Source organism: Vanellus vanellus, assembly GCF_965231255.1.
Source record: "Vanellus vanellus genome assembly, chromosome: 1".
Classification (NCBI taxonomy): Eukaryota; Metazoa; Chordata; class Aves; order Charadriiformes; family Charadriidae; genus Vanellus; species Vanellus vanellus.
Window position 1 is genome coordinate 86,086,081 of NC_138905.1, and position 14,587 is coordinate 86,100,667.

Consider the following 14,587-nt stretch of genomic DNA (forward strand, 5'->3'; position numbering starts at 1 on the left):
GAACAGACGCCCAGAGCACCCACCTGGAAATGCGGTATGACTCTGGCGGGAATTCTATATATGAGGGTGAAAAACAGGATGCATGCAAAGTATAGTAGTCAGCCAACATACAGAATCCTGGTAGCTTTCCATCTCTTTCAATCCAATGGATCCTAAAGCAGAGCGGGTAGCTGTCGCTGCATCGCAGATGTGTTACGACTACTAATTATTGACAAGGTGGAAGGACACAGGGAAACGGCATGTCATCTGCTTTGGCTGTAGGCCTTCCACAGTAGGCTCATCTTTTTGTACAGTCTAGAATAACATGCCTTCAATGCCACCTTCATCTCAAGCAGTAAGTAAACTTCCAAAGAACCATCGCTAACTCAGCTGGTTTAAAAACCAGCAGGAGCTCCATACTAGTGATGATGCAAAACAGTCTTGCACAAAGGGGCATTAACCACAACCCCTTAAAACTGAGAAAAATATAATTCAGTGTTCTCCCCCACAATATTTTAGGCAAGGTGACAGACACACAGATTTTTTTGAATTAATGGCCAGCCTTGTAATAAGCGCCACAGGACCTTAGCTCAATTGCAAAAGAGGAACCTGCAGCAGTTAAGAACTGTTGACCTTTGAAATTAAAGCAAAAAAGCCACCTACCAAATCACTCTGCAAAACGGTATCTCAGTGCAACAATGGGAGGAAGATGGTTCAGAGGAGAAAGCGTCTTTAGAAACCCCTCTTACCCCTCTACTATGTCATCACTATGCCAAGCACAGTCAGCTCCATCCAACCACAGCCATGCTCCTTTAACGTCTCCCATCCGAACAAACTGACTTAACCTGACAGCTGAGGAAATCAGAACCAGGGGTGTTGTAACATAAAGTTACACGCACCCGCCTAACAAAATCTGAAAATTTAAGACACTGAAAATACTCTTCCTTTCCTTCCCTTCCCTCTACGGGGCCTCTTCTCCCATTTCAGGGTTTGCTTGCTCCAGAGTGAAGTCTCGTAACCAGGCTGCAATTTTTCATTTCCATTCCCTGCTCACAAATTCAGCTGTTTTCAAAATATGTGAGCTGTTACTAAGACTGGGCTAAGACAAAAGATCACCAATCCAAAGCCATGAAAGGATTCAGGCTGCAGAGAATGCTTTGAATGATTTTGTGGAGTTCTTCCCTCAGGGTCTTACCTTGCAAATAGGACCACAGAAAGCTGTGTGGTGTGTTGTTATGGAGAAGACTGAGATGTCCTTCCCTGTAACAAAGCACTGTCCACAAGTCTGGAAAGAAAGGAGTAGAAAGCTGTGGAGATTGCGTCCTTATTTCTCCAAAAGCCCAAACCGTTTCATATTCTTACAGAGACAAGCACCGTCACCACTAAGCAGCTGAACATCGATGGATATCAGGGATGCTAGGAAACAATATCCCATTATTTTCTCTTGGAAGATCACTGCTATATTCTTTTGTAACCCTTCGTCCTGGATCTTAAGGGCTGTAGGGAAGAAGCAGTAATTAACAGTTACGGACACCTCTGACAGCTGCTATGTGTTCTCTCTATAAAGGAAAAGATGGGCAGAACTAGAAGGAAGACTTTGTCCTTCATTAGAAATCTTCAGAAGCGCTATTACAAAAAAAAAAAAAAAATTAAAAAAAAAATGAATGAAAAAGCTGAAGAAAAACATGGAGCAGTTGTAACTCCACCTCTGACAGAAACTCTTCCTGGTGTGTTTGACTGATGATTTTGGAGCCCAGTATTACTTATTTTCCGTCCATAACCAGGCATAGTAGATCCGTAGCAGATCACAGCAAACATGCTGTAGGACCAAGGAACTTGCCTGAATCTCAGAACCAGGCATTTGCAAAGCAAAAAGAGCACAGCAGTACTCACACAATAATCACTGATCTCACCAACTGGCAGGGAGAAGTGCCATTTATCCCAACCACTGAAGCATGCCAACCTCCAAGGTAAAGTGCACAACCCAATAAACAGTGTAGGACTTAGCTTATTAGCTTGTGCTTTGCTTACTAGCCTGTGCACCAACATTGGGAGGGTGGACAGGGGTAGCACAGAGCAGCAGCCTCTCTCCCCCATGGATTCCACCCTTGAGGCTTTTGAGGCAACTCAGTCATTGCGCTGCATGCTGTCCCTTCTCAACAACATGACCACCTCAGCAGAGGAAGCCCTCCAAAGTAGCACGTCTGGAAAAACACCAAAGCAATGACAGCATGGGATGACAGAGTCACAGAGAAGACTGTGTGATGTCTAGTCCCAAGCTGATACCTAGATTTTGCAGACCACCTAGAGGTAAACAGTGACAAACCCATTTGTTCGGACAGGGAAAGAGCAGGTTGGAGAAGCAACCAAGGTGATAAGGCACAAAATAAGTGACCCAGAAAAATTTTAAGACAGTGGTCAAAACGCAACTGTCTGCTTATATCATGCACAACTGGGAATGCAGTCCAGCAGAGTTACAGAGGTTTTCCAGATCTTATACTAAACAAAATCACGAGCTCTGGCCCAGTTTGGCCTCAATACAAATATACTCCACCCCAAGATGTCATCATACTAAGCAAACCAGAGTTTTGCAAGTACTCCATTTCTGTAGCCAGCACAAGTCTAATTAAGAGGAAATGCAGAAGTCCAAAAGGAATTGTTTATACCTGACCATCACAGCACAGGTCAGTATTATCACTAGAGATCTATTATTACTGTTTTCACTGTACTGTACAAATATTAATATCAAAATATTGTATTATGAATACCCAATTACTATTTAATTATTGAGATCCAGTACTCATATTCAAAGTGCAAAATCAAATGACCAAAAGAAAGACAAAGAAAAATAAAACTTAACAAGTTACTTACATTTTCTTCACCGTAACTCTTGGGAGTTTTTAAGTAAGGTACATGAGGAGATGGATTGCTAGGACACCAATCCTTCTAACCAAAGCTAAATGAGTGCAACAGCCAGGGACCTACTGACCTTTTTGGTATTGCAATTTGCCCGCTCTCACTCACCGAGATGTTACAGTGAAACTAGAGATCTCTATTTTCATTAACTTATTTTCATTTCTATTTAACTTCTGACTCACTTTGGGCTGTGAATACCAAAACAAAATGTGCAGTAACAAAAACTGTCTTTCTCCGCTTAAAAAAGGAAAACACTCTTTTAGGGTAATTCACACAAACATCAAAGAAAGGTTATCTACAATAGATGCTGAGTAAGAAATACTCTTAAGCTACTATGTCTGTGCCTGGGACAAGGACAGGAACAAGTGGTTAAGAGCATGAACAACAGCAGGTCTTTTCCTATGACAAGCAGGCAGAAGCATTTGGAAGAAAGGAGGGGAAAGAAAAACTTTAGGCAGTAGAACAGGGAGAACGCTGCTAAACATTCACAAAGAAAATAAAAAAGAACTGAAATACAGATAGGGGTCTGGAACTAGCTTAACGAGATGCGATATAAGAAAACTACAAAGGAATTTAGAAGGTTCTCAGCTGTTCCACTTTTATAATATTAAGGAAAATTACAGAAGAGCACTTATGGAAGCATTAGCATATGCGTCAGCATACTCCTAAGTACTGAACCACAGGAGAGAAAATGGCCACAAGTCTGCAGAGGCAGCCATTTTGCTTGCTTGCAGAGGTATCCGAGTGCTACCAGAGGTACGATTTGACATACAGATTAGCAAAACAACCAGCCACAAACTGCAGCTATCAGAGGAAGGGCATAGCTGCAGAAAAGAGTACCAGTCACACTCCTAGCTTCCAGTAACTATAATAAGCATAAGGAAATCGGGAATGAAAATGCCCATACCGCCACATGGAATCTTCTTCTGTAGCAGCCCTCACTCTTAGGTTTCAGAAAACAGGTTCCTGAACTGTTTGTTACATTATAGAATGGAGAACTTATTATCCTAGAAGATATGCCTCAGTGCGAGGGATTCCATCACAAGTATGAGCCATCAGAATTGTTTCCAGAATTAGAGGTGATGTCTCAGCTTGACCTCGCAAAATAGCATTGAAAATCTCTCTCCCCCTCTGACTGGAACACCTCTCTAGAAACATCTGAACATTAAATTGTTTGCCTTTCTCATTGCCACAATACATTGGTGGTTCAGTTACCATGTAGATGACAGGCATGTTAAATGCTTATAAAAATAAAACAATTACCTCACTCTTGCTAAACTCTTGGCCTAAAGAGCACCTTGAAACAAATTTCTTCATTCATCTTCTAATCTAAGGACACCTTCTGCACAAAGTGGATTATATTAATTTTACCCAAACCGTGCTAGCTTTCAGCCTGGTGTGATGCAATCTCACTTAAAAATACGTTCAAGATTTAATTTCCAAGGGGATACTACCCTTTTATTTCCTTATGCTCCCCCTTGCAATTACCAGTTAGCTAAAGGTTTTACATTTGGCTACATTTTCCACTTTAATGTCACCAATTATTTGTTGGTCTTAAAGATTAGCTTTCTTCAGAAATATACAGTAAAAATTTACATGACCATGTCTGCAACAAGTCCTGCCACTGTGGCCTCAAAATCCAAAGGCACATTATGCAATAAAGAATCTCTGACAGATTAACAGTTCTGTTTCTCCCTAGAAGCCACCAAAGCTACCAGTATAGCATGATCAGTATAGTATAATTTTCCTTTTAAAACTCAAGACAGTTGTATTCTCAGTGACTCTGGTGGACTCATAACATGACTGACAATATCAAAGGCCTGATATTGGGGTTTCCAAGGCATTCAGGAAAATTATTCACGTCAATATAAACCGTCTTAGAACTATCTGCATTTACAGGAGGGGAAAAAAAAAAAAAGGCTAATATGATGAATATTATCCAACAGGTTTTACTCTTCTGGCAAAGCTGTATCAAAGCTGCAAGATCAACAGATTTCTGAAGTTACCCAGCTCTTCAAGAAAGGGGAGTTGGTGCAGAAGATACCAAAAAGAACCTCACACTCTCATGAATTAGAATTCACAACTCTTTTATTCAGTTTTCCATGTTAGTAGGACAGCGTTCATTATGACTGTTATGACCAAGCATGGACAACACCCCATTCCACATTGCTGCTGGTCCATCCTTTCTTCCCTTCATTGTGAAGGGGGCAATATCAAGAGATAAGTGGCCCCGTAAGAGGGAAGAGAAGACCTCCTGCTGGTGTAGAAAAACCTAGAGAAACAAACCATTGAAAAAGTTAGTCTTTTTCCCCAGAATATTAATATCAGAAATTCAAGCAGACATCATAAAAAAAGATCTCTGTAACTGGCATCTATCTGGTTTCCTTGATAGTTGCATTGCAGATGTACTGAGATATGGGTACCAAACTCCTCTTTTGACCTTGGAAAAGGCTGTTCCAGGTCAAGCAGTGAAATGCAGCGAAGGCTGTGTTCTAAAGGTAAAATCTAATTCCTGTTACCTTTCCTGTGGGTAGAGGAGTTCAATCTCTGCAACTGTTGATCCAGCATCTTTCACAAGCATTACATTCCTGTGGAAATATTTCATGTGGAAAAATTGTGTAAAAGTTTAGCAAAGTCAAGCTGCAGCCTCTTTCTGCCTAGTTCTCTCACTGATAAAGATTCATCCCGTAAACATTTCCATTTTGGAACGGACAAGCATTCCTACATCACATTACATTTGTGCTACTCCTCCCATACACTGTTGTAAAGATGGGTGGGGAGAGTAACCATAACATGTGTGTTGTTTCTGTCGGCCTTGTGTTTGTTAGATGGATGGGAAAATATACACACAAGCATACCAAGTTTCCTCTTGAAAGTCATAAAATACTATACAAGTCTCAGGCTTAATACGCAATACCACAGAACAGACAGAATCCAGAGAATAATCAATACTAGCTGACAAGTGCTTTGCACAGTAGTAGTGAGGAAGAGAAACTGCACACCCATCCTTGGGCAAACCACATTTCTTGTAAATGCCAGATATGCAGTATTTACAGTTGCACAAACAGTCAATGTCATGTTCCCATTCCTCATCATGGTATAACTGAAACAGTCATCTTAACTCTCAGTCTCCCGCTACATTGATAAAATAGAGTTGAAAGGATACCTGTGTGTACAGCTACTGCTTAGTCTTCTCTCTGCTTCACAGCACTTTCCTGTTTAGTCCATATAACACTGTGCACAGTTTTCACCTCTCCAGGTCATTTCTCTCCATAATGTAAGTATTTTACGACACAGATAAACTAAGCATCAAGGAAGCTCAGTAGTATCACTGCTTCCACCATAAACAGGAAATCTGCACAGAAAAAATGTGTAACTGGCCAAAGACGTAGCAACAACTGGGTTACTGGCTAATTTTTCCTCCTACGGATTTTTCCTCCCTCTCTAACAACAAATGCTGTTTTGTAAAAGAGGGATTGTCCCAATAAATTCTGGAAATTAACATATACCCCTGAAAAAATTATGAATGTGATAAATTAGGGTTTTTTTCTGATTATAATACTTTATTGAAAAAAATTCCACTGATCTCTAATAAAACTTTATTTCTTTTCCACTCCTTTATTAAAATACCTCAATTATATTGCAATCTGCATAAGACAAAAATTCAGTCCCAATTTGGAAAACTGTATATATTGTATTACATTAAACCACAGATTAACATAATACAATGCCTGTACTTGGGAAAATGCAAAGCATTACATGATAAGGGAAACTTAACAATTCATTGTTGACCAAAAGCAACTGCACTTTCCAGTGACAGCTATACAGGATACTATTACCAAAGGTTTCTGCTACTACTCCATATATTGCAATACAAATATACAGCACAGTAAAAACTATGCTAGACCTCAACTCTCTGTCCTCATCTGGTCAAGGCCAAGATTAGCACACCTGACCATTCTCCATTAAAGAGCATCCCCACTGTTCGGCTGACCTTAGCTCTATGCACCAGAGACATTTCAGCAGCCAGTACTTTTTTAATAAGATACCTGTGCAGAAGCACATTAAAGAGTTCTGAAAGCAAAAAGAAATGGCAACAAAAGATGCAATTCAACATGTGCAACACTTTCAAAGTCCTTTTTCAGATGTTTCTTTGTCTCCTCTTATTAAAAGACCAAAAAAAGCCTTCTCCCCACAAACATCAATGAGTACTCAACTGACACCAGACTTTGGGTATAACTAGTCATGTAGTTCCTATATATTTGGCATTCCCTTAACCATTCTGCTTCCTATAGAAATGGACAATTGAATGACTTATTACACTAAGACAGAGTACTATATGCAGTTACATATAGCAAATTGCCTCCAAATAAAAAAGCAGACTTAGCAGACAGACAAAAAAAATAAATCACATAAATCTTTTATGAGCTCTTCCCACACACACACTTGGCAGAGCTTAATATGCTGACATATTACTATGCAGACTCTGTATATTCTAGTAACACTTGTACTCTTTCTAAATGGAACAAAAGGGGGATGCAGAAATACTCTGAAAATGCCTTGCCTAAGTACAATGTAAATGTTAACATTTCTATCAGCCTAATCCATAATCTGCTTTTCAGACAGCACGGGGAACCTATCCATTCCTCCTTTCACATACATACCACCCCTTGCCCGCCCCTGAAAGTCTATGAAAAGAATGGAAAATATTTCACCTTCTTCAAATCTCTACCATATCAAAGTTGCAGAGAATAGGATGCTTTGCTATGTCACATCTAGTAGAAAAAAGAATGACCCTTTTGTATTGACAGCCACATGTGAAAATGTGGAGGATTGGGGAGAATACTCTAAATCCCTGCCTTTTTTTTTTTTTTTTTTTAAACACATCCCTCCCCCAAAATCTTTCCTGAACAGTTGACTCTAAGTCATCGAGAATGGTCCCCTTAAGCATTAAAAAGGTAAAAAGGCTTACATACGGTTCTATGCCTCTACCCCTTACTGTGTTGAGAAGCAAAAGGTTACCAGTGTAGCTGGTCAAGTAAGCCCATGTTCAGGACCAGATGATGACCCTTCTTCCCAAGCGTTACTGTCCTCTAAATTCAGTGCAGTAACATTTTTAATCCATGTGACCATCCATTCTAGTAGGCAAGTGCTACAGCTAGTTTCCATATCAACAGCTCTGTATCAACTTTCAGCTCTCCTCCTTGATATCCAGTCCCCAAAGGCTAGCATGACTAGCATATATTACGTACGGAAAGACTGGTGAGATTCCTCCTTACAACAAAAAGCTTGGAATGCTCAAGAGTAGCAAAAGCTGTTTTACTGCCTCATCTCCATCTCTGTTGACAGACTGTCATATGCTTCAGACTCCTTTGCCTCTACTACCACTTTCTCTCTTTCACATCTCCAGTTTGACTGGATTTTAAAAACTTTCTCTACGAGCTTCATCTCACACACCGATTTTGCTCATCGTTATATTTAACAAGACTCTCTTCAAATCTCCACACAAAATATTTTTCACTTTGCACATTTGATCTCCTTTCACTTTGCAGTAACTCAGTTCTGGAATTTCCAGGCTGTCATCCACATAATATTTTTAAAGGCTGTATGAAAAGTGAGAAGCGACTGAGAAAAGCACACCAGTTGTCCATAGTCCTAAGTGGTGCTGGAAGTGCACTGGAGATTATTTAGGTGCCTGAATATCAAAAACGCGGATCCAGCTTAGTTTCCTTATGTAAGTGTTCCTCCCCAGATAACAACAGAAAAAGAATATAGACTTTATCAACTACTACTTAGCTGTAAGTGAACTAGAAAAAATTGTCAAAGTACACAAGCTGCTGTTGTGTTCTGCGTATTGCTATATATTCTGACCACAATTTCCCCCCTCCTCCGCCCTCCAATTCACTTGTACGTGTTTCTCCACATTTTCAACTGATCCAGATTCAAACTTCCCCTGTGCCAGACCATTCATCAGTGCTTCCATATCCTGCTCTTCTCTCCTTTCTTTACTTTCTTTTTGGAAAGAGAAGTCATCTTACTAGAGGTCAGCATTTTAATCTCTGGTAGGTAGGAGACTTACTTAAATGGAAGTATTGTTATGATGGAACATACTAATGATGTGTGCAACAATAATTCTTTGATGATGTCCAGATCAGTGGTCTCCAAAGCGGAGTGCACATTCCCCAGGGGGGGCATGCAAGACAATCCATAAGGCTGCAGGATGAAAATATTTTTTGCACTACTAATAAATACAATGAAATCAATGTTTAAAATAGTGTTGATTTCACCTTTATCTCATCCTTTTAAAATTTCTGCTTTTGTGTATGTTTATAATGTATATAGTAGCGTATGTAAATAAACATATATTGGGGTGCATGCTCAAAATGGTTTTTACTGAGAAGAACATGCAATCAAAGTTTTAGAGACCACTGGTCTAGATAACTCAAGAGGTGGCTGAAACTACTAGCTGTTAGCCATTAAGTCTGAAACATTATATACTTCGCATTTCCCACTTTCAAAAAGAATTTCAACTGTTAGTGCTTTGAACATTGTGTTCTATCTTGCGATATACGAATTCTCCATAAAGAACACTGTCCTTCACTATCATGGTGTTCTTAAGGCATCTATCATTCAATCTGTAAGGTGCTCTATAAATACCATTACACAGTAATTAATATCTACGTAAGATTCACAGAAGAAAATAATGGATCTGGGTTTTGGCTTTTCCTGGTTTAGAGCTTTTACTTAATACTTCCAAGTTTGGGACTGATAGCATTTGGGTGCCTGAGAACATTTTGCACTTTTACTTTGTTCCTGTATCAGTATCTTATCTCCGCCCTTACATAAAAATCTTTTAAAATTATGTAGAAACAAATTTTTCTTAAGTGTTATGTACAGACATTTGAACACCTCCATTAATAAGAAGTCCTTAAATTCTTTTCATTATATTGTAATAGGCTAATGACTGACACGAACCTAAAAAGCAATTTATCTTCGGTACTTACCAGTTTGGATTTAGTGATATGACTATTTAAATAACAAAAAAAAGGCCAGGATTCAGAAGCAGAGGGGAAAGTCTCAAAGAGGCCTTTTATATATAGGAAACTTCATACCAGAATTTTGAAAATTTAATCTAGATTCATTTGAGCAAGTGTGCACCATTGCACCCTACTGGACAAAATCAGAATGGTTCAAGGATACGATTCAGGCTCGATGCCAAACCTATTCATTTGTTATAGGTGAATCCCTGTTGTTGTCCCTAAATCTCAAGTGACCATCATGTACCACATGAAAATTCTTATTTCTTAAAGTGTCATTACAGCATGAAGCCGGTTGCATATTATATCCATTTGTAAACTATGTTCCTTGCACAAAATAATGCACGTGGACAACAGCAGTTGTTCTTCACACTCAAGAGGGACCACGCTTTAGATTCAAAGAAACCAACATTTGATGTGAAATATTAAATATATGTATACACACATGTAATTTCAGTTATCACCAAGTAGCATCGTGATAAACTACTCAAGAACATTTCAAAAAGAGACCTATATGTATGAGAGGTATGTAAGAGAACCACCCCAAAAGTAGCATTAGATAGCAGATACACAAAAAAGGAAGTAGCAAAAAAAGCAGATGGGCTTTCAAACCATGTTGACCCCTGGCTGACAGTAAGGATGCTTTTTACCTTCTTAAGATAAAATTCCATAGGTAAAGACTGCAGAATCTTCCTCATTTATTCCTTGGTTTGTAAAACAGGTTAACACAAACATGTCACCAATGGCATAACTATGACTGATCTTCCTGTGAGGCAGAGAGGTGGATGGACTAGATAAATTCCTTCACGCCTTATTTTCCAGTATTCTAAGATGTGGCAACTTGGTGAAATTTAATTTTTTAAGGCATATACTGTGCCTTAAAAAGGCAGTGGAGGATCCAGAATGTTGAATCATAGATGAGAATTAGGACATCAGGTAACCAAACACCAAATTAATGTGTCTACGGTACTACAACTAGTCTTTTGATGGTTAGAATTCTGTAAATTAGACTCACCATTCAAAGGGACAGTTCAGGGACTCTGCCTCTCTCCTCCGTCCCCCTTACTTCAGTTAATACTTTGCAATCCATTTCTCCCCGTATTGTAGGCTTCCCAGGTCACAGTCACATGAGTTTCTTCTGCTACTGCTGCCACCTACCAGTTTTATTACTCTGTTGCAGCAGAAGGGCATATAGAAGAAGGTCTTGTTCAGCACGCACATAATCATCCTCCTTTGTCTAAGATGTCATGGTTTATTCAAGTTCTACAACATTTCCCCATACACTAGGCAAAACACTGGGCACAACCAAGATCAATATAAGACTTTGAAAGCCATTCCATAAAGAGGAAGGAGCATGATCTGTAAAATCACCTTTCAAGCAACGTTAAACATTAAGACATTAACTTCTGCAGAATGCAGTAAATTTTGACCAACTCTCCCCACCAAAGACCATTTGCAGGCACTGCAAAGACTAGTACTGTCTTTCAAGAAAATCTTCATGTAATATATATAAAATCAAAGTAGAGATGCAAAACTGTCAGCCAACATGAATTTCTTCAACAAATTAGAGGAAAATAAATTCTTTTTTTTTTTTAGACACTACAAACCCACAAATCTCTCCCCCAAAAAGACACCCAACCACATGCCTGAAAGTGTTACACCCGTGTCCTATAGCAGCTGATGCACAAAAATATACACAAATAAAGGAATAGGCCTGCCCAGTGCTGAGACGCAAGAAGTGGTTGTGTCTGAAAGGAAAAAGCATTGGAAACATAAGTATAACAGGTCTGTAAAATTATCTTGCAAGTAAAATTAAAGACACAAATTATCCACTCAATTATACCAGTGAAATTGGATATCACTCCACTGACTTTCACAGAGCGATTCCAGGTTTATCTCAGTGTAATTGAGAGCAAAATTTGGCTCTAAAATTATTACCTCCCACCTTAATTTGAAGCTCCAAATTATGGTATCGCTGATAAATTTTCCGTGTTCAGGAAAATATAAATTGAGAATATGAAGAGTAGAGTATTTTATGATATAGGAGAGTTATTAATGTACACAGGAAAAAAAAAGGAAACAAGTGCTAATTCTTTACAGATGTCATGGCAAATAAAACACTGCATCAGGAAACTTGGAAGCCTGTCTGAAGGCTCATATTCTTCCACTTAAAATGGTATTCCAATTGTCTTATATTTACCTCTGTGAGTAAAATACAGATTCTCCTCCTTAGACAAAGTTAAAAAGCCATTAAGTTCTCAGCACTTTTAAGTGGTTTGAGACTAAGGGAGGGTGTTACCAGAGAAGGATGAAGTGTACAAGTACTTAGGTACAGCAGTAAGGGCAATGTAAAATGTGTCACCCCATCCTCGACAAACAGAAATAACCAGCCCCACAATCTTTTTCTTTAGCAAATGTATTCTCCCATCCGTCTTCTTTCCAGGATCCTCTTCTAGTGAATTTTAATAATTTAATGTTCTTAGTACTAGTTTTTCATACTTATCAACTCCTAATTGATGCAGTTACATTTTATGTTCACTTAGCAAATGGAAAGCATCATATCTTTCAAAAATCTAAGCTGAAACAGTACACATGAAGGCAAACTACCTTGAAGTGATAAAGAGGAGGTGGAATTAACACATTACAAAACTATCCCTCATATACTTACATGAGGGGACTCACTTTTGTCTCACCTGAGTAAAGCAAAGGACAATGGCAGTTTTCTTAAAGGTCAACATGTATAGGGAGGGGAAATGAAGAAAAGTAGGATTTTCTCTAAATACCACTGTTAAAGAAATCATTCAAGAAGTTTCACCAAAATGAACTGATGGGAAGAAAAGGAAGGCAGACAAGTTAGCAAACTTATGAAGGTTACAGTAAGAGCAGAAGAGAGTCAATTTACCTGACAACAGGTCGGTTTTGGATGTCACCAAACTGCTGCGTTTACCATTTTACCCGCTTGCATTACTGGGGGGAAAAGTTTAGGAAGGAACATTCTCAAGGACTTTTCATAAGTTCTCACTCTTGCCATCGGAAAGGGGAGAAGGGAAGGTTTTCTCTGGATTGTTTGACTTTTTTGGCTCCTGAAAAGTTTTGCAAAGAACAGTAACAAAGTGTGAACTGTTAGAACGCATTTCTGTAAAAAAAGGGAGAATAAGTGACACAAAATAGAGCAACAACAAATCCCACCCGAAATCCACACATCTAATTTGTGTCATCAGTTTAAACAAATAAACAAAACAAAAACTTTTCAACTCAAATTGGAAATATGAAAGGCTTGGAGACTGTCAACAGCAGGCCAGGACGAACCACCAGAATGCTCCAAAGGTCACCCTTAAAGGTTAAGAAAGACTTAAAGGTTAAGAAAGACTTAAAGAAATAAAACAAAGGCAGCAAACATCTGGTTATAAATCCTGCAGTGTTCAGTTTAAAACAATTCCTAAAACAGTGAAAAAAATAAAAATGAAAAAAGACAGTAGCAACAGAAGTTACCTGTCCGAGCACCTACTATTCCATAGAGAGAACAGGAGTGGGTCGTGTGTCTCACACCAGCCATAAAGCCCATAAACCTTCTCAAAAAGAGTGAGCCATGAGAAAGATACTGTACGTGCGATTTGTTTTCAAAGTCTTTCTAAGCCCTTAAGGTCCCTGATGTATTTAACTGATAGATTTTTGCAATAAGGGGGAGAAAAGATTTAGCAAACGTCACTGGTTTCTTTTGTTGGATTTTGAAGTCCATTATAACATCTGTAGAAGTATTTCCTTTGCGTCGGACATACACAGATGTTCCAGAGGTTATTTCCTGAGTAAGCATCACACATGAAAGACAGCACACGAAGCGGGAGAAAACATTCCAAGAGTGACCATCAGCTCAGAACAAAAATGTTAACAGTCCACATACGCATCAATCATCAACACTGTGTTACAGATAGAGTGTAACAATCCAAGAAAAGATTTTATAAAACACAATACAGCATTAAATACAAGGCTTAAGATACAATCTGTACATTGGCATAGCAAGACATCAATTATAGACACAGTAATTTGAACAGAAGGAAATCTCCAGTGTTACAAAGAACAACATTTCATCAGATGTAGTTTAAGAAACTTATTCTTGCCAACAAGAGTTTCTAGCTGGGTCTTTCAAACATTAGAATATACAAAAACAGTTGTATCACCATCAGCTGTATTAGCACTACTGTAATCCAGCACTACATTAACCATTTTTTCAGCACATGCTTTCAAACCCACATACAGAGGTAGTGTTAGTGCAACTGGATAGAAGTTTAGCATGTTTTTCAGCATGTGGAACTGAAGGAAATACAGTGTATAAAGCTGATGTCTGCAAAGTTCACCTTCAATGGGAGACACTGTCTTGTCACCACAGGCTAGGTTTGTTGGTTTTTTCTTAAAGTAAAAACAAGACACCGCCTCATACCCCCAGCCTGTTCTACACATTTCACTATTTCAGGAGCAATGGATAAGTAGGGAGTAAATACATGAGACCAGTGTGCCCATTTGTATCAGTCAACCCTCAAGCAAGGTTTTCATATGCAGTATCAATACCCAATGTCCAAACAAATGTATATGATGTTTCAAATCCTGTCTCCCTCCCTGATCACTATGCATAGACTTATCTCCAAGCTAGCAATGGA

The 14,587-nt window shown here is 38.8% G+C and overlaps 1 protein-coding gene across 1 annotated transcript in view; it reads right to left on the reverse strand.

Moving 5' to 3' along the window:
* Nucleotides 1–4,965: 4,965 nt before the first annotated feature.
* Nucleotides 4,966–14,587, reverse strand: part of RIMKLB (ribosomal modification protein rimK like family member B) — a 30,935-nt gene continuing 21,313 nt past the window's right edge. The window contains exons 6-10 of the mRNA XM_082484243.1: nt 12,835–13,015; nt 10,948–11,103; nt 6,062–6,250; nt 5,415–5,483; nt 4,966–5,167 (exon numbers count right to left, since the gene is read on the reverse strand). Of these exons, the coding sequence (XP_082340369.1) occupies nt 12,941–13,015 (75 nt within the window). The 3' untranslated portion in view covers nt 4,966–5,167; nt 5,415–5,483; nt 6,062–6,250; nt 10,948–11,103; nt 12,835–12,940. The remainder of the gene's footprint in view (nt 5,168–5,414; nt 5,484–6,061; nt 6,251–10,947; nt 11,104–12,834; nt 13,016–14,587) is intronic.